At 44.3% G+C, this 19255-nt stretch overlaps 1 protein-coding gene across 1 annotated transcript; it reads right to left on the reverse strand.

Moving 5' to 3' along the window:
• Positions 1-3098: 3098 nt before the first annotated feature.
• LOC120026356 (substance-P receptor-like) lies at positions 3099-15941 on the reverse strand. Its single transcript, XM_038971197.1, has 5 exons — positions 15783-15941; positions 15423-15598; positions 11537-11740; positions 3557-3707; positions 3099-3308 (listed from the first exon to the last, which is right to left on the reverse strand). The coding sequence occupies exons 1-5, from the start codon at positions 15870-15872 to the stop codon at positions 3099-3101; spliced, it is 831 nt and encodes a 276-aa protein (XP_038827125.1). The 5' UTR covers positions 15873-15941.
• Between the last annotated feature and the right edge of the window lie 3314 nt (positions 15942-19255).

Here is a 19255-nt window from a genome sequence, read left to right on the forward strand (position 1 = left end):
CCTCTCACTCTGATCCCTCCTCTCTTCCTACTGACCCTACTGACCCCTCTCACACTGATCCCGCCTCTCTTCCTACTGACCCCTCTCACTCTGATCCCTCCTCTCTTCTCACTGACCCCTCTCACTCTGATCCCTCCTCTCTTCTCACTGACCCCTCTCACTCGGATCCCTCCTCTCTTCCTACTGACCCCTCTCACTCTGATCCCTCCTCTCTTCTCACTGACCCCTCTCACTCTGATCCCTCCTCTCTTCCTACTGACCCCTCTCACACTGATCCCGCCTCTCTTCTCACTGACCCCTCTCACTCTGATCCCTGCTCTCTTCCTACTGACCCCTCTCACTCTGATCCCTCCTCTCTTCCTACTGACCCCTCTCACTCTGATCCCTCCTCTCTTCCTACTGAGCCCTCTCCCTCTGATCCCTCCTCTCTTCTCACTGACCCCTCTCACTCTGATCCCTCCTCTCTTCTCACTGACCCCTCTCACTCGGATCCCTCCTCTCTTCCTACTGACCCCTCTCACTCTGATCCCTCCTCTCTTCTCACTGACCCCTCTCACTCTGATCCCTCCTCTCTTCCTACTGACCCCTCTCACACTGATCCCTCCTCTCTTCTCACTGACCCCTCTCACTCTGATCCCTGCTCTCTTCCTACTGACCCCTCTCACTCTGATCCCTCCTCTCTTCCTACTGACCCCTCTCACTCTGATCCCTCCTCTCTTCCTACTGACCCCTCTCACTGTTTTCCCTCCTTTCTTCCTCTACTCTCCTCCCCCCTCTTCTAGACTCTATTTGTGTCCCCCTCTTTCCTCTCCTGTCTATATATATCTGACCTTTGCCCTGACCAGGCAGACCGAGTATTGCTCCTCAAATTGTCGTCTCTGAGCAGTAATCCCTGACAACACGTGCTGAACCAACACACATCACCTCCCGGAAATACACACACACGAACACACACAAACGAATGCACACACACACTTGCATGAAGAAATGAACACACACACACATACACACACACCCTGCCTGACTCTCACACAAAAACACTCACACAAAAACATCAGTGTTTTCTTAGGGAGAGAGCTGTGGCTGCCATTGATGCTAGCTGAAGCGATTCGGTGAGTGTTCCAAACACAGCCCTACACAGCCCTAGGGTTCTGGAATGATGGAAAGAATCCTTATGAGCTGCCTGCTCAGATATATTAGACGAGAATAGAACACTACACTAGGTTCTAGGGCACAAAACCCATGTCTGCCTAAAGAAGAGCTCTAGACTATAGTCCAGTTTGATATACACTGATTGTACAAAACATTTAGAACACCTGCTATTTTAAAGACATAGACTGACCAGGTGAATCCAGGCAAAAGCTATGATCCCTTAATAATGACACTTATTAAATCCACTTCAATCAGTGGAGATGAAGGGGAGGAGACAGGATTATAATGATTTTTAAGCATTGAGACATGGATTGTGTATGTGTGCCATTCAGAGGGTTAATGGGTAAGACAAAATATTTAAGTGCCTTTGAGCGGGGTATGGTAGTAGGTGCCAGGCACATCAGTTTGTGTCAAGAACTGCAACGCTGCTGAGTTTTTCATGCTCAATAGTTTCCCGTGTGTATCAAGAGTAGTCCACCACCCAAAGGACATCGAGACAACTTGACACAACTGTGGGAAGCATTGGAGTCAACATGGGCCAGCATCCCTGTGGAATGCTTTCGACACCTTATAGAGTCCATGCCCCAACGAATTGAGGCAGCTCTAGCCGATGTTGTGTCGGCATTAGAATGTGTGAGAATAGAGCACTAGCCCAGGCTATAGTGCACTAAACCACGTATAATCTCCCGTGGACAGTACCTACAGTAAACATAACTGGTACAGTACATCTGTCGGCATAATATGGGATACGAGCAGCATTAGTTCTGGGGTTTGGGTTTTCATCACTGCTTATTTGGATACATCAGGATTGGGTGAAGGCGGTGCTTAAACTGCTTTACTTCGGCGGATGATAACCACCGGTGAAAATATCAGAAGGGGGTGGGAGGGACTGAGATTTTCCTTTTGCGAGGGTGGAGACTTCCCCCTAGAACCTAATCGAGCAGCTGACCAAATTACGTAACATTTTAGTTCTGGGTTAAGTGAGATTAAACCACGACTAATCCAGTTAGGCGTTTGTTAGGCCACTAGTCCATGCTATGTCTGCCGTAGTAAACAGGACTGTCGGGAGGGTTGAGGGCTGATCGTGAGGCTGAGCCGTTGGAGGTGGAGGTGAGCTCCAGGGTTGTCTGGACGATAGGGCTGCTCTGCCCCACAGCGCTCCTCCTCAGTGGGCTGCAGAACTGTCGACATACTGGTCTCCATCCGGCTGGCTCGGTACACACTCATCTGGAAACAGAGATAATTGGGACAGTACTTAAAAATACACACTCATACTAGTAACTGAAAGGTTGCAAGATCGAATCCCCGAGCTGACAAGGTAAAAATCTGTCATTCTGCCCCTGAACAAGGCAGTTAACCCACTGTTCCTAGGCCGTCATTGAAAATAAGAATTTGTTCTTAACTGATTTGCCTAGTTAAATAAAGGTAAAACAATACACACACCCAGAAAGAAGAGGGAATCTATACACACCTGGGTCTGTAGGTAGCGGGTGGACTTGAGTTCCAGTCCCTCGTAGGAGGCGGCAGGAACACACGGACACCAACAGAACACCTGCTGAAAGCCTGCCCTGAATCTAAACAGAGAGAGTGTTGAGAGAGAAAGAGGGAGAGAGAGATGGGGAGAGAGATAAGGAGAGACTAATGGGTCAAATGGGTGTGTGTGTGTGTGTGTGTGTGTGTGTGTGTGTGTGTGTGTGTGTGTGTGTGTGTGTGTGTGTGTGTGTGTGTGTGTGTGTGTGTGTGTGTGTACATGCCTGTTGTGTTTGCGCTTGTGTGTGTACCACAGGAGGCTGGTGAGGAGAGGACATATAATATTAATGGCTGGAATGGAATGGTATGAAAGACCATGTGTTTGATGTGTTTGGTACCACTCCTATCATTCCATTAGTATGAGCCCATTCTCCCCAATGAAGGTACCACCAGCCACCTGTGGTGTGTACAGTCACCTACCTGTCATTGAGACAGCAGTAGATGATAGGGTTGTACATGGTGGAGCTCATGGCCAACCACAGGACAGCCAGGTAGACCTGCTGGATGTAGCGCCACTCAAACAGCTGCATGGGGTCAGGGTGGAACTGCTGGAGCAGGAAGTAGATGTGGTAAGGCAGCCAGCACACTGCAAACGTACACACCACCACGATCATCATCTTCACGACCTAGAGAGAGGGAGGGGGGAGGGAGGGACAGTTGAAAGCAATTTAGGGATTTGCCTAAGAATATTCACTAAAGAGGTTCCCTGCTGTGTGTGAGCATGCATGAGTGTGTGTACATACAGGTAGTGTGTGTGTGTGTGTGTGTGTGTGTGTGTGTGTGTGTGTGTGTGTGTGTGTGTGTGTGTGTGTGTGTGTGTGTGTGTGTGTGTGTGTGTGTGTGTGTGTGTGTGTGTGTGTGTGTGTGTGTGTACCTTGCGTTTGGCGATTAGCTGCTCTCGGTAGCGGTGGGTGGAGTCTCCAGGGATAGTCCCTGCCCACAGGGACGAGCCCACCACCAGGTAGGCACATCCCATAATGCACAGCGGCAGGAAGTAGTACAGCAACACCACAGACACAGAGTACCTACACAGACAGAGACACACACACACTGATGAGATTGTTGGACTGGGGTCTCAGGTCTCGTCTAGTCAACCTGCTCTGATTTGATTCCTTATCTCTGCCTCCGAACGTACGTACACACACACACACACAATGTCTGTGGATCCCTTATCAGTCTTGCTACAGGGAGTAGCGGCCCAGAAGATCAGCTCTCACTGAAAGATGTGAAATCAATTTACTGAGGAAGAGAGAAGAGAGAGGCCTAAATCAAGCCCTAGCCCCTAACTCCTAACATCAGACAAACTACAGGGACTCAGCTGCTTATGGAAATGACTTCATTGCCCTGAACACCTGAGACTAATGGTAATACTAAATAACACACACACGGGGGAGAGCATGGGTAGGTGGAGAGAGAAACACAGAGAATGAGTGAGAGAGAGAAGGAGAAAATGTGGGGACAGAGAGAGAGAACTGTGAAACGAGTGAGGCTGGGATTCAATCCGATCGAGGGCTATAGGCATTACGACTTTTAAAGGGAATTTGAGATTGTGCCGGCATATGCAGCGTTTACCGGGGATGGGATCTCCACGAACGAGGGGAACATTGCCTTTAAAATTCGCAATGCTTATAACCTGCGATCGGATTGAATCCGGGCCTGAGATAACTAGGAAAAAGTCAGGACCATAACGACAACTAATTAGTAGGGCTGTCAAACAATTCAAATAATTAATCGAGTTAAAGGCATTAGTAAATCGCCCTAAATTTGGCCCTAAAGAAAAATATATATATTTAAAAAGCAGTGCATTGAGTTACAGGCATACTATGCATTGAAGGGACGGAAACACCAAATGATCGACATGAGAATGTTTTAATAGCATTTTCACCATAAACAACACACAAGACACTAACATAGCTACAGCTATTAATGCTCCTAATGTTTCAGTATGTCTACTCCCTCTTATCAATGTTTCAGTAGGCCTACTCCCTCTTATCAATGTTTCAGTATGTCTACTCCCTCTTATCACTGTTTCAGTATGTCTACTCCCTCTTATCAATGTTTCAGCAGGCCTACTCCCTCTTATCACTGTTTCAGTAGGACTACTCCCTCTTATCAATGTTTCAGTAGGACTACTCCCTCTTATCAATGTTTCAGTAGTCTACTCCCTCTTATCAATGTTTCAGTAGTCTACTCCCTCTTATCAATGTTTCAGTAGGCCTACTCCCTCTTATCAATGTTTCAGTATTCCTACTCCCTCTTATCAATGTTTCAGTATGTCTACTCCCTCTTATCAATGTTTCAGTATGCCTACTCCCTCTTATCAATGTTTCAGTATGTCTACTCCCTCTTATCAATGTTTCAGTATGTCTACTCCCTCTTATCAATGTTTCAGTATGTCTACTCCCTCTTATCACTGTTTCATTAGGCCTACTCCCTCTTATCAATGTTTCAGTAGGCCTACTCCCTCTTATCAATGTTTCAGTATGTCTACTCCCTCTTATCAATGTTTCAGTAGGTCTACTCCCTCTTATCAGTGTTTCAGTAGACCTACTCCCTCTTATCAGTGTTTCAGTAGACCTACTCCCTCTTATCAATGTTTCAGTAGACCTACTCCCTCTTATCAGTGTTTCAGTAGACCTACTCCCTCTTATCAATGTTTCAGTAGGTCTACTCCCTCTTATCACTGTTTCATTAGGCCTACTCCCTCTTATCTACTCCCTCCCTCTTATCTTATCTCCCTCCTCTCTTTCTAAAATGATCTGCCGAAATTGTTGCAACCTATTACTAGCCTGTTCAACCTCTCTTTCGTATAGTCTGAGATTCCCAAAGATTGGAAAGCTGCCGCGGTCATCCCCCTCTTCAAAGGGGGTGACACTGTAGACCCAAACTGCTACAGACCTATATCTATCCTACCCTGTCTTTCTAAGGTCTTCGAAGGCCAAGTTAACAAACAGATTACCGACCATTTCGAATCGCACCGTACCTTCTCTGCTATGCAATCTGGTTTCAGAGCTGGTCATGGGTGCACCTCAGCCACGCTCAAGGTCCTAAACGACATCATAACCGCCATCGATAAGAGACATTACTGCGCAGCCGTATTCATCGACCTGGCCAAGGCTTTCGACTCTGTCAATCACCACATTCTTATTGGCAGACTCAACAGCCTTGGTTTCTCAAATGATTGCCTCGGCAGTCTCTATGGGGGTGCCACAGGGTTCAATCCTCGGGCCGACTCTCTTCTCTGTATACATCAATGATGTTGCTCTTGCTGCTGGTGATTCTCTGATACACCTCTACGCAGACGACACCATTCTGTATACTTCTGGCCCCTCTTTGGACACTGTGTTAACTAACCTCCAGACGAGCTTCAATGCCACTGCCCGCACCTGCTCGCCCGTCCAGCATCACTACTCTGGATGGCTCCGACTTAGAATACGTGGACAACTACAAATACCTAGGTGTCTGGTTAGACTGTAAACTCTCCTTCCAGACTCACATTAAGCATCTCCAATCCAAAATTAAATCTAGAATCGGCTTCCTATTTCGCAACAAAGCATCCTTCACTCATGCTGCCAAACATACCCTCGTAAAACTGACCATCCTACCGATCCTGGACTTCGGTGATGTCATCTATAAAATAGCCTCCAACACTCTACTCAACAAACTGGATGCAGTCTATCACAGTGCCATTCGTTTTGTCACCAAAGCCCCATACACTTCCCACCATTGCGACCTGTACGCTCTCATTAGTTGGCCCTCGCTTCATACTCGTCGCCAAACCCACTGGCTACAGGTTATCTACAAGTCTCTGCTAGGTAAAGCCCCGTCTTATCTCAGCTCACTGGTCACCATAGCAGCAACCCACCCGTAGCACGCGCTCCAGCAGGTATATCTCACTGGTCACCCCCAAAGCCAATTCCTCCTTTGGTCGTCTTTCCATCCAGTTCTCTGCTGCCAATGACTGGAACAAACTGCAAAAATCTCTGAAGCTGGAAACACTTATCTCCCTCACTAGCTTTAAGCACCAGCTGTCAGAGCAGCTCACAGATTACTGCACCTGTACATAGCCCATCTATAATTTAGCCCAAACAACTACCTCTTCCTCTACTGTATTTATTTATTTATTTTGCTCCTTTGCACCCCATTATTTCTATTTCTACTTTGCACATTCTTCCACTGCAAATCTACCATTCCAGTGTTTTACTTGCTATATTGTATTTAGCTCGCCACCATGGCCTTTTTTTGCCTTTACCTCCCTTATCTCACCTCATTTGCTCACATTGTATATAGACTTATTTTTCTACTGTATTATTGACTATATGTTTTGTTTATTCCATGTGTAACTCTGTGTTGTTGTATGTGTCAAATTGCTATGCTTTATCTTGGCCAGGTCGCAGTTGCAATTGAGAACTTGTTCTCAACTAGCCTACCTGGTTAAATAAAGGTGAAATAAAAAATAAATAAAATAAAGTATCAATGTTTCAGTAGACCTACTCCCTCTTATCAGTGTTTCAGTAGACCTACTCCCTCTTATCAATGTTTCAGTAGACCTACTCCCTCTTATCAGTGTTTCAGTAGACCTACTCCCTCTTATCAGTGTTTCAGTAGACCTACTCCCTCTTATCAGTGTTTCAGTAGACCTACTCCCTCTTATCAGTGTTTCAGTAGACCTACTCCCTCTTATCAGTGTTTCAGTAGGCCTACTCCCTCTTATCAATGTTTCAGTAGGCCTACTCCCTCTTATCAATGTTTCAGTAGGCCTACTCCCTCTTATCAATGTTTCAGTAGTTTACTCCCTCTTATCAATGTTTCAGCAGGCCTACTCCCTCTTATCACTGTTTCAGTAGGACTACTCCCTCTTATCAATGTTTCAGTAGGACTACTCCCTCTTATCAATGTTTCAGTAGTCTACTCCCTCTTATCAATGTTTCAGTAGTCTACTCCCTCTTATCACTGTTTCATTAGGCCTACTCCCTCTTATCAATGTTTCAGTATGTCTACTCCCTCTTATCAATGTTTCAGTAGGTCTACTCCCTCTTATCACTGTTTCATTAGGCCTACTCCCTCTTATCAATGTTTCAGTATGTCTACTCCCTCTTATCAATGTTTCAGTATGTCTACTCCCTCTTATCAATGTTTCAGCAGACCTTCTCCCTCTTATCACTGTTTCAGTATGTCTACTCCCTCTTATCACTGTTTCAGTATGTCTACTCCCTCTTATCAATGTTTCAGTATTCCTACTCCCTCTTATCAATGTTTCAGTATGTCTACTCCCTCTTATCAATGTTTCAGTATGTCTACTCCCTCTTATCAATGTTTCAGTATTCCTACTCCCTCATCAATTTTGCAGTAGGTCTACTCCCTCTTATCAATGTTTCAGTAGTCTACTCCCTCTTATCAATGTTTCAGTAGTCTACTCCCTCTTATCAATGTTTCAGCAGACCTACTCCCTCTTATCACTGTTTCATTAGGCCTACTCCCTCTTATCAATGTTTCAGTACGTCTACTCCCTCTTATCAATGTTTCAGTATGTCTACTCCCTCTTATCAATGTTTCAGTATTCCTACTCCCTCTTATCAATTTTGCAGTAGGTCTACTCCCTCTTATCAATGTTTCAGTAGTCTACTCCCTCTTATCAATGTTTCAGTATGTCTACTCCCTCTTATCAATGTTTCAGCAGACCTTCTCCCTCTTATCACTGTTTCAGTATGTCTACTCCCTCTTATCACTGTTTCAGTATGTCTACTCCCTCTTATCAATGTTTCAGTATTCCTACTCCCTCTTATCAATGTTTCAGTATGTCTACTCCCTCTTATCAATGTTTCAGTATGTCTACTCCCTCTTATCAATGTTTCAGTATTCCTACTCCCTCATCAATTTTGCAGTAGGTCTACTCCCTCTTATCAATGTTTCAGTAGTCTACTCCCTCTTATCAATGTTTCAGTAGTCTACTCCCTCTTATCAATGTTTCAGCAGACCTACTCCCTCTTATCACTGTTTCAGTAGTCTACTCCCTCTTATCAATGTTTCAGTACGTCTACTCCCTCTTATCAGTGTTTCAGTAGACCTACTCCCTCTTATCAGTGTTTCAGTAGACCTACTCCCTCTTATCAGTGTTTCAGTAGACCTACTCCCTCTTATCAGTGTTTCAGTAGACCTACTCCCTCTTATCAATGTTTCAGTAGACCTACTCCCTCTTATCAGTGTTTCAGTAGGTCTACTCCCTCTTATCAATGTTTCAGTATGTCTACTCCCTCTTATCACTGTTTCAGTAGGCCTACTCCCTCTTATCAATGTTTCAGTATGTCTACTCCCTCTTATCAATTTTGCAGTAGGTCTACTCCCTCTTATCAATGTTTCAGTATGTCTACTCCCTCTTATCAATTTTGCAGTATGTCTACTCCCTCTTATCAATGTTTCAGTAGTCTACTCCCTCTTATCAATGTTTCAGCAGGCCTACTCCCTCTTATCAATGTTTCAGTAGGCCTACACCCTCTTATCAATGTTCTTGAAATTTAACACTTGCGCCATAACCATGTCATAATATGTCATAACAGCTGACATAACTTGTCATAATCTGTCATAATATGGTCATAAAACTGTCATGACCCATATATTTACACCTGTAGTGACATATATTGCGTTATTTTATGGCTGGTTATGACACCTATATAAGAGTTCGGAAAGAGCCAGCAAGAAAGGCATTTCACTGTACTAGTGCACATGCAGCGGTGTAAAGTACTTAAGTAAAAGTACTTTAAAGTACTACTTAGGTAGTTTTTTTGGGTATCTCTACTTTAATATTTATATTTTTGACAACTTTTACTTTTACTTCACTACATTTCTAAAGAAAATAATGTACTTTTTACTCCATACATTTTCCCTGGCACCAAAAGTACTCGTTACATTTGGAATGCTTAGCAAGACAGGAAAATGGTCCAAATCACACAATTATCAAGAGAACATCCCTGGTCATCCCTACAGCCTCTGATCCTCTGGGCACACTAAACACAAATGCTTTGTCTGTAAATCATGTCTGAGGGTTGGAGTGTGCCCCTGGCTATCCTTACATTTTAAAAAGGATGAAAATGGTGCCGTCTGGTTTGTTTAATATAATGAATTTGAAATTATATGTACTTTTACTTTTAATTTTGATACTTAAGTATATTTTAGCAATTACATTTACCTTTGATACTTAAGTATATTTAAAACGAAATACTTTTAGACTTTTACTCAAGTAGTATTTTACTGGATGACATTCACTTTTACTTGATTCCTTTTCTATTAAGGTATCTTTACTTTTACTCAATTGGGTACTGTTCCACCCCTGTGCACGTGACAATTAAAAACTTGAAACACACATCCTCTCTCACACAATCATACACACCCCACTCCGATACTTGGCCCCATTCATTCTTTCCTTTACACGGATCAGTCGTCCTGGTCCCTTTGCAGAAAAACAGCCCCAAAGCATGATGTTTCCACCCCCATGCTTCACAGTAGGTATGGTGTTCTGTGGATGCAACTCAGCATTCTTTGTCCTCCAAACACGACGAGTTGAGTTTTTACCAAAAAGTTATATTTTGGTTTCATCTGACCATATGACATTCTCCCAATCTTCTTTTGGATCATCCAAATGCTCTCTAGCAAACTTCAGACGGGCCTGGACATGTACTGGCTTAAGCAGGGGGACACGTCTGGCACTGCAGGATTTGAGTCCCTGGCAGCGTAGTGTGTTACTGATGGTAGGCTTTGTTACTTTGGTCCCAGCTCTCTGCAGGTCATTCACTAGGTCCCCCCGTGTGGTTCTGGGATTTTTGCTCACCGTTCTTGTGATCATTTTGACCCCACGGGGTGAGATCTTGCGTGGAGCCCCAGATCGAGGGAGATTATCAGTGGTCTTGTATGTCTTCCATTTCCTAATAATTGCTCCCACAGTTGATTTCTTCAAACCAAGCTGCTTACCTATTGCAGATTCAGTCTTCCCAGCCTGGTGCAGGTCTACAATTTTGTTTCTGGTGTCCTTTGACAGCTCTTTGGTCTTGGCCATAGTGGAGTTTGGAGTGTGACTGTTTGAGGTTGTGGACAGGTGTCTTTTATACTGATAACAAGTTCAAACAGGTGCCATTAATACAGGTAACGAGTGGAGGACAGGGGAGCCTCTTAAAGAAGAAGTTACAGGTCTGTGAGAGCCAGAAATCTTGCTTGTTTGTAGGTGAACAAATACTTATTTTCCACCATAATTTGCAAATAAATTCATAAAAAATCCTACAATGTGATTTTCTGGATTTTTTTTCTCATTTTGTCTGTCATAGTTGAAGTGTACCTATGATGAAAATTACAGGCCTCTCTCATCTTTTTAAGTGGGAGAACTTGCACAATTGGTGGCTTACTAAATACTTTTTTGCCCCACTGTATATAAAGATGATCACACAGCATCAATAAACAACACAACAAAACAGAAAAACAATAATATCAATGCAATTAATTAAAGTCCTTGAAGTCCTACGACTTCTGTCTAACAATGGTTATTCATAACAAATAACCCCCACAGACTGAACACCTACTATCTGTTTGGTTCTAAATCAGTCTCTTGACTAATAGAGGTTGGATAGATTCATGAATCATTCCACTAGGATGTTACATTACAAGGAGACAAACAGCAGAAAGACGCTCGGCCTATTCATCCAGAAGTTGGGATTTCAGCTGAGACAGAAAAAGGATGTAAGCAGTGAATCAGATTCTACACACAGAAAATAATTCAGTTTATTCTCTAATGTCTAGTGAACCTCCTGAAGATGACGCTTCCTTCAAACCCCTTTGTGTGTGTGTATGTGTGTGTGTCAGTACTCACATCTTTTTGAAGTCCATGGTTGTGTCATTGGTGTATTCAGGCCATTGGATGTAACAAACAGTCCTACCAGGCAGCTGGTCAGTAGCTGAGTAGTAGTACTGGGGCAAGGCCAATAGTAGAGCTAACACCCAGATCACTCCGATCACTACACGGGTCTCTGCTGAAGACAACCTCTGCCTCAGGGGGTGGATGATAGCCATGTACCTGGAACACACACAAAGTGATTAGTTATACACACACACATGTGGGATATGAATTTTTGCACTAACTCTCTTGCACTGACTTTATGCACAAACACTAGACTCTACCAACACACTCACACATACACCCCAAGACACACACACACGCACACACACACACACACACACACACACACACACACACACACACACACACACACACACACACACACACACACACACACACACACACACACATGCACACACACACACACACACACACACACTCACACACTCACATATGCTCTCTCTCTCACACACACTCACACACTAACTTTCCCATCATTGTTATTCATTATTCACTGTGTATTTAATCCTCCTGTCACTATTTTGTTGTTGTATCTTTCTCTCTGCATTGTTGGGAAGAGCCCGTAAGTAAGCCTTTCACTGTTATTCTACACCTGTTGTTTATGAAGCATGTGACAAATACAATTTGATTTGATTTTGATTCGATTTTGACACACAGAGGTCAGTAACACACACACACACACACACACACACACACACACACACACACACACACACACACACACACACACACACACACACACACACACACACACACACACACACACTGTAATACACACAGAGAGAGATCAGTAATACACACACACACACACACACACACACACACACACACACACACACACACACACACACACACACACACACACACACACACACACACTGGAATACACACAGAGAGAGATCAGTAATACACACACACAGATATCAGTACTACACACACACAGATCAGTAATACACACACACACACACACACACACACAGAGAGGTCAGTAATACACACACACACACACACACACACACACACACACACACACAGAGATCAGTAATACACACACACACACACACACACACACAGAGATCAGTAATACACACACAGAGATCAGTAATACACACACACACAGCTCAGTAATACACACACACATAGTAATCAGTTATACACACACACACACTGTTGTCGTGTCTTTGGCTATGCCGGATTAAGTGATATGATATGCTATTTTATAAAATCCTTTCTCTGTAATTAATATTACCTGATTGAGCTAATCATGTAAATGTAATTAACTAGAAAGTCGGGGCACCACGAAATAATATTTATAGAGCTGTTATCTTCCAAATAAACTCTTAAAGACCTAGTAATATTTTACATCAATAGCAGTCAATATTAATCGTCACCTTAATTCAGTCTCATCTGAAAGTTGTAAATTCTTGGTTATCTTCACGAACCCTGGCTAACAAGTTGAATCAGCAATACATAATTGGGTTTAATTATTTATTTACTAAATACCTAACTAATCACACAGAATTACATATACACAGAATGAATCATACCTTGATTAAAAATTATGTCATAAAGGAAAACGTCCCTAGCGGACGGAACAGATATGACAGCTGGTTACACAAAGAAAAGGGGATTGGGTTTGAGTGAAAGAGCGGGAAGACTGAAGAACAAAGGGAGAAGCTATGTCTCTATCGGGCCGTAGGCAGCTACTCTATCGTAAATACAGAATCTTATGCATTCTAAATTACCACCCATTTGGAAAAGGAAAATGCAATAAATATTTACTCTGAGCTGCGCTTCAATAGGTTGGTGGTAGATGGAAGGCCGTGTTGCCCAACAGTCCTTTGTCCTTTGAATAGTGTCTCTGGTGGTGAACGGGATACGTTGTAGTGTCATCGTTGGATGGTAGACGGGATACTCTGTCTGTCCTCTCCTAGCCCACGTTTACAGCGGCCGCTGCTAACTCAACGGTTAGGAGGTATCACTTCTGTAGCGAATAAGAGTTCAAAGTTCATACCATTCGCAACCAAAGCTCACGCTGAGGTTGGCTTCGTTCTGTAGTTATTATCTGAATCCTTCTGACATCGGACCGTCGTCCTAATGTACCCGGAACACGAGGTTACATTTTCGTCAAGGGCTTATATAGTGGAGGGAGAGAAGGGTGTGTTTCATAGTTTATAACCCCTGTCTCTTCACAGGGGCAGGCCACTGATTGAGCAGAGCTCTAATCTTATGAAAACCCAATTCTCTAATTTGGAAGCTAAAATTACATTTCATCTTTTCACAAATAGTTTCATTTAAATTGCACAACAATTCCATGTGAATCTGATAACTATAATGTGTAGACTTTCCCAGATACAGTTTAGGTCGTCCTGTCATCAGTCATAATGTCTCAGATGACAACCGAACTGACATCATATTCATTAAGTACCAACGCATATTTTCAACTGGTTCTATTACCGAAATATGGTTCCTTTCCCTCCACTTGTTTGATGTTCCCAGACTCTCTATGTTTAACAAAGGCTATTCAAGAGTCCCTCAGTAGAGTCAGAGAGAGAGGGAAGGGAGAAATGTATTTATGGGGGGGTCATAAAGCTTACCCACAGGCCAACGTCATGACACTGTTATACACACACACACACACACACACTGCTATACACACAGGCACATTACTGTAGCACAGACACACATTTATATATACACACACACTCGCCACTGAGGGGACACCTGGGGATACAGACATGGCTATGATTCGTTTTACATTCCACTGGTTTAATTTAATTGGCAATTACTGATAGTTCAACTTCTTTAGCGCAACAGCTACATTGTGGTGACAGATGGAGAAGAGACACTGCACTCTGTGTGTGTTCCTCCAAGCTCTAATGAAAGGTAATCATGCAGAGTTGATGTGAGTGTATCTGATCCTTCTCCTCTCCTCCTCGCCTCCTCTACCCTCCTCCTCTCCTCTCCTCCTCGCCTCCTCTACCCTCCTCTCCTCTCGTTGTGTTGCTTCACTGATGTGATTTACTTTTCTAATCAAGAAGGAGATGGGGTGACGCCAAAACTATCATCTCCCTTCCTCTCTTTCTTCGCCGTTTCTCTCTTCTTCTCCCTCCGCCCTTTCTCTCCTTAATCCCTTCCACCCCTTCTCCCCCTCTCTTCCTCTCTTCCCCTCTCCTTCCCTCTTGATTATCACACCTTCCCATTTGTTCTCTCCCCCTCCCTCTCACTCTCACTCTCCCTCTCTCTATCCCTGCCTCCCTCTCTATCCCTCCTTTTCTCTGCCTGTTGAGGTAAAATTGATCCTCTTCAGACACAGCGGTTTACAAACACACCTGTTGTAAACCCTCCCGGGGAGCCTGGGGTCATCTGGGGGAAGGGCTGCTCACTTTCTCTCTCTACTTCACTAATGCAAGAATGTTCAGATTGTTCTGACATTGTGGTGACATACTGAAGAAAGGGGGATCTGTGTTCTGACAGTGAGCCCAGAATGATGGACGGTGTGGGAAGGATGGAAGGGAGAGGAGCAGGGATGTTGTGAAGGAAAACGCAGCTCTCACACACTGAGGCTGTGGCGACATACTGATGACATTATATGAGAGAGAAGCAGGGTTGGAGAAGGGATCTCTACAGCATATAGGGTCGCTTACCTGTTCCGAGCTATTGCAGTCATGGAGTAGATTCTAGTGAAAACAAACACACTAGAGTGCACCCATGCACGGACACACACACACACACACACACACACACACACACACACACACACACACACACACACACACACACACACACACACACACACACACACACACACACACACACACACACACACACTGCTCACCTTTCCAGTGCTATGGCGGTCATGGAGTATATGCTGGTGAAGACTGCTGCAATGGGGAAGAAGTTATGGAACCGACAGTAGCCCAAACCAAAGTACCACTCGTTATGGACGCTGTATGCAAAGTTTATCACTGTGTTGAAGGCAGACATAGACGCCTCTGCAAAGGCTAGGTTCACCTGGGAGGAGAAAAGAGGAATCAGACACAGACAGATGGACAGACGGACAGACACATACACACAAAACAAAGTTTACATTCACTGGTGATATTTTAATAAAATAAAATACATTAATTTGGAAATGATTACATAACGTCTGTCAAATGCTCTCTCGTTCTTTAGCATTTTACATGTGTTTGTTTACCAGGAAGTAGTTGGTCACAGTCCTCATGCGTTTGTGCGCGAGGATGATCCAGATGACCACCAGGTTACCGATCACGGAGACGCACACCATGCTGCAGTAGGCGATGGCCCAGAGAGTGATCTGCCAGATCGGCTGCACGAACTGGTTATATCCCTCTGTGTCGTTCAAACCGGAGCCGTTAGTGGCGTTAACGGAAAGGTAGTTATCCGTGGTGTTCAAAAGCGAGTCCATCTTTAGATCTCAGATATTTTGTGTAGAAAATAATCCAAATAGTAATAGCTAAAATAATAAATATTATATTTGAAGAATAAGTAGAGATATTCCCAGTAGCCTAACCTTGTGTGATCGTTTCACAACAAAACAATCTTCTGAGGTTTATCTTTGATGCTGAGGGTTATAAACCCCAAAATATTTTGATAGTAACAGAAAAAAGAAAGTGAATTGAATGTTGATCTGGGAGAATATCGCAGTAGTAAAAACAGTCTAGTTACTTTCTTCTGTTGTTGACCGGCTCACTTGTCAGATTTACGCACTTCTCTCTCCCAAATGGATAAGACAGTTTTGTAATTTGAGTTACAGGTGAAAAGCTTTGGGATTGAAATGGTCTTCGTTCTCCATATTCATGTTTACTTTCCCGTTAACAGTAAACCTTTTTTTCTTGTCGCGCGCAAGCTGGGAAGGACGCACACTATGCGCTCATCACAAAGCCAAGCATTTGACATACCCATGCCGCACACAGACACTCGAGTCAAATACGCACGCGCGTAAAAGCCACAGCCACACACACAACGAGGAATATGTTTGAGGTGAAGTGCATATATAAGAATGGTTTATGTATTATTTTGTGATTTCCCTCAGCGAGCAAGGTAAGGTGTAGATTGAGTCAGATGGAAATCTCTGAAATGTCTCTCTTTCTCTCTCTGGAAGTAATGTTTTCTGCATCTATGAAATAGCCTATGGTCTTTTGAGTGGGTCACATTGATCGATGCCCTTGCCTGCAGTCAGACATCTGGAGTTCAGTCTGCTATTTCAACTCTTTCTCTTCATTTCCTCTCTCCCTATGTTGCTCAATTTATCTCTCTGCAATGAACACAAGGAGAGACAGAGAGCTGGTTTCAAGCGCAGGGCGCAGCAGGGCGCAGCAGGTGTTTATTGTAAAGGACCACAGGAGGAGGCAGGTAGCTGGGTCCAGGGACAGGCAGAAGGTCATACACAGGAGGAGGCAGGTAGCTGGGTCCAGGGGCAGGCAGAAGGTCATACACAGGAGGAGGCAGGTAGCTGGGTTCAGGGGCAGGCAGAAGGTCATACACAGGAGGAGGCAGGTAGCTGGGTCCAGGGGCAGGCAGAAGGTCATACACAGGAGGAGGCAGGTAGCTGGGTCCAGGGGCAGGCAGAAGGTCATACACAGGAGGAGGCAGGTAGCTGGGTCCAGGGGCAGGCAGAAGGTCATACACAGGAGGAGGCAGGTAGCTGGGTTCAGGGGCAGGCAGAAGGTCATACACAGGAGGAGGCAGGTAGCTGGGTCCAGGGGCAGGCAGAAGGTCATACACAGGAGGAGGCAGGTAGCTGGGTCCAGGGGCAGGCAGAAGGTCATACACAGGAGGAGGCAGGTAGCTGGGTCCAGGGGCAGGCAGAAGGTCATACACAGGAGGAGGCAGGTAGCTGGGTCCAGTGGCAGGCAGAAGGTCATACACAGGAGGAGGCAGGTAGCTGGGTCCAGTGGCAGGCAGAAGGTCATACACAGGAGGAGGCAGGTTGCTGGGTCCAGTGGCACCAGAAGGTCATACACAGGGGCTCCAAAAAGGCAACAGTACAGGCAGGGAAACGGCAAGTAACGTCGTCTGGGAGATCAGGCAATAGGTTGATAACAGGAAATCTGATAAAGTACAGGCAGGGAATAGGCAAAAGGTGTCGTTAGTGAGGCAGGCAAAAACTATCATACACGGGAGGATTAAATTACTGGAAAAACAGAGCTCCGAATAGAAGTGTGTCACAAAACAAACAATACCTCACAATGATGGGGTGCAAAGAACTGAACTAAGTAGTGTGTGATAATGACATAGAGGTGTGTGAGCAGGTGATTAGAATTCAGGTGATTGGGATCTGGAGAGTGAGTGTGAGCTGGAAAGTGGGCTGGAAAGTGAGCTGCGTTCAGGGGATCTACGTGTTTGAGAGTGTGAGTTGGAAGCAGAAGTTACACTCTCATCCTCCCTCAAATCATTCTCCTCCTCTTTACCAGAGAGAGTAAGCATCATTAGGAAGAGTGGTCTGTGTAAGTTCCCTACATAAATATTCTGATGTCTGGATCTCAAGGCTGGGGAGATGTCAAGCCTCATTTACAAGACAGGGGCTGCATTACTATTATATAGTAACATTACTCTATTCTGTCTCTATCTATCCTCTACCTGCTCACTCTCTATCCTCATTTCCTGTCAGTCAGTCGGCACTCAGTCAGCTCTGTCGTCTCTCTCTCTCTCTCTCTCTCTCTCTCTCTCTCTCTCTCTCTCTCTCTCTCTCTCTCTCTCTCTCTCTCTCTCAATTCAATTAAATTTGCTTTATTGGCATGACGCAACAGTTTACATATTGCCAAAGCTTATTTTGGATATTTACAATATAAAAATGAGAATCAAAATTGTCAACGGGACAACAGTAACAACAATAACCAAGTGTCAAAATAACCATACATTCAACAATAACAATAAGCATACAGTAAAGGACATGTGCAGGTTGATTGGTCTGTCAGACACTGTCCCTCAACTTATGGCAGGCAGCAATGTTGTGCGCTGCCATCCCACAGCTCTATGCGTCCTCCCCCAACAGGACGGGTAGCCTACTCTCATTAGAGAGGTCTTTGAAACCTTGAATAAGGGTTTCAAATTTGGGGAAATGACACTCTCTAATTGTTTTATATTTTTTACATTTTGTCAGGAAATGCAGCTCCGTCTCAGGTTCTGCTGTTGTGCAGTGGTTGCACAGCCTTTCCTCTACAGGGAGCCAGGTTTTCCTGTGTCTACCCTTCTCAATGGCAAGGCTGTGCTCACTGAGCCTGTACTTTGTCAAGGTTTTTCTAAGGTTTTGATCAGTAACCATGGTCAAATATTTAGCCACAGTGTACTGTCGATTTAGGGCCAGATAGCACTGCATTTTGCTTTGTGTTTGTGCTTGTGTTTCCCAATAAGCAATATAGTTTTGTTTTGACTGTGTTGTAATTTGGTTTATCCTGATTGATTGGATGTTCTGGTCCTGAGGCTTCAGTATGTTAGTAGAACAGGTTTGTGAACTCAGCCCCGGGACCAGCTGGATGAGGGGACTCTTTTCTTTGCTCAGCTCTTGGCATTGCAGGGCTTGGTAGTGATATGAGAGGGGGTCACTGTATTTTAGATGTTTCCAAAACTTTAATTGCTCTTTTTTGAGTTTTTATTATTAGTGGATATTGGCCTATTGTTTGTAGTTTTCCTCTGGACATGTAGGAT

The sequence above is a fragment of the Salvelinus namaycush genome, chromosome 31, assembly GCF_016432855.1.
Source record: "Salvelinus namaycush isolate Seneca chromosome 31, SaNama_1.0, whole genome shotgun sequence".
Taxonomy (NCBI): Eukaryota; Metazoa; Chordata; class Actinopteri; order Salmoniformes; family Salmonidae; genus Salvelinus; species Salvelinus namaycush.